Below are 1,960 nucleotides of genomic sequence, written 5' to 3'. Positions count from 1 at the left end.
TTTTATGTTAAATTCCAACATCCACTTCCTGACTTAAATTTGAAAATTGAGCCCAACCTGGTGCTTATGGAAAACTATAAAGCGTCTTAGACTACTTTCTTGCTGGCTAAACACCACAGCCACACCAGATCTGGTGCTTACAGAAGAAAACATGACCCGTATGGGACATGAACTTTAGCAATTAGTAGTTTTATCCTTTTCAGTTTATTGAGAAGTTGAAAATAAAAGCACTTTTTAAAAATGATTACATTGGAATTTCAGTTTCCTTCCTGAATTGTCGGACCTCAACCCTGGTAACCACCACGTCCAGGTAGTTGTACCTTTTGATCAGTTATGTTACATGATTAGGAGTGAGAACATTAAACACCCCCTTGTCCCTGACTGTTACTATAACACCAACAACAGTTGAGATCACATGGCCAAAGTTTAATCGTTGTGATCCAAAGCATCACAATTCTTTTTTTTCTTTTTTTTATTCAGGTTCGTATACCCACTGCCTTCTGCTTCAAACCAATAACCTCCCTTGGGAATTAAACTATTMCCAATTCAGCACCAACTTTTACAACAGTTTTTCATTTGGTAACTTACCGGTAATACATTTTMTAGAGACCCTGTCCTGTCTCCATGATAGTGCAGGACTATATGGACCTACTAATTAGCTTATGGYGATCCTAATAAAATATCTAACCCCCTCCCTACTCCATCGGCAGCCCCTGTTTCAAAACTTTACAAATGTATCCTTCCTTCCTTGTTTCCTTGATATGTAAGCACAGATTTATAAGTATAGGTGTACGTAAGCAAGGTGGGCCTATGGCCCTAGGGGCCRTGTTCAAAAAGTAGTGCACTATATAGGGAATAAGYTGCCCTCRTTGRTCAGCTCAGTTGCGTGGCTGTGAGTTGAACTCCTGACAGATGTTATTGACCACCTTGGGGACGAACTTGTAGAGGCTGTCAAACTCATCTACGAAGTAGGAGTGCTCCTTGTCGGGGTCGGTGGCGATGTACTCCAGCTCGTCCTGCGCTGCCCAGCGTGTGCTACCCGATGTCGTTCATTTGACCAAAATATCCCTCACGGGGGACCCTGTGTTACATTGACCATGTGTCTACTGACCATTGTGTCCTGACACTGTAGTAACTACGATGTGTTCCTTGGACATGTGTCACTTGCACAGTGTTAACATTTGACCAGAAGTGTTACATTGACATGTGTTACATTGACCAATGTGGTTCAAATTTGCCAATGTTGTCCTTGACCATGTGGGTACCTTGACCATGTTGTTCATTTGCACTGGCAGTGACTTGCCATTGTTCATTGACCATGTGTGTACATTGACCATGTGTTCATTTGACCATGTGCTTCATATTGACCATGTGTTCATTGGACCAGTGCATGACTCTGTGTTACATACTTGACCATCTAGTGTCATCCTTGACCACAGTGTGTCCCATAATACATGTGACCCATCGATAGTTACATTTGACACCAGTGTGTTACAATTGACCATGTGTTACACTTGACCATGTGTCAATCATGGACCTGTGTTCATTTGACCATGTGTTCATTTAGACCATGTGTTACATGCGACCATGTGTTACAATTGCACCTATGTGTTACAATTTTGACCATGTGTATAACATATTGACTCACATATATAGTGAAACAATGAGCATGTGTTCAATTTGACCATGTGTTACATTGACCCAATTGGTTGATTACAATTCTTGACCAGGTTTACTATTTTGACCATGATGTTGATGAGTTCATTATATGCACTCCAATGCTGATCTATTCAACTTAGAACCATGTCGTTACATTGACCATGTGTTACATTGGACACATGTGTTACCCACAGACTTGACTCAATGCAGAATAGTGTAAGCACATCCTGTTACGACCATGTGTTCATATTGAACCATGAATGTTTCATTTGACCATGTGTTCATTTGACCAGTTCATTCT

The 1,960-nt window shown here is 40.9% G+C and overlaps 1 protein-coding gene across 1 annotated transcript in view; it reads right to left on the bottom strand.

The window, feature by feature from the left end:
- Positions 1–405: 405 nt before the first annotated feature.
- The window catches only part of LOC112077920 (vitrin), a gene marked incomplete at its 5' end in the record, with an annotated part of 15,999 nt that continues 14,444 nt past the window's right edge, over positions 406–1,960 (bottom strand). Inside the window, 1 exon segment of the mRNA XM_024144319.2 lies at positions 406–1,030. Coding sequence (XP_024000087.2) covers positions 879–1,030 — 152 coding nt within the window.

Source organism: Salvelinus sp. IW2-2015, unplaced genomic scaffold, assembly GCF_002910315.2.
Source record: "Salvelinus sp. IW2-2015 unplaced genomic scaffold, ASM291031v2 Un_scaffold5049, whole genome shotgun sequence".
NCBI lineage: Eukaryota > Metazoa > Chordata > Actinopteri > Salmoniformes > Salmonidae > Salvelinus > Salvelinus sp. IW2-2015.
Note: the sequence above shows the minus strand (reverse complement) of the source record. Positions and strands in the feature narration are given on the sequence as shown.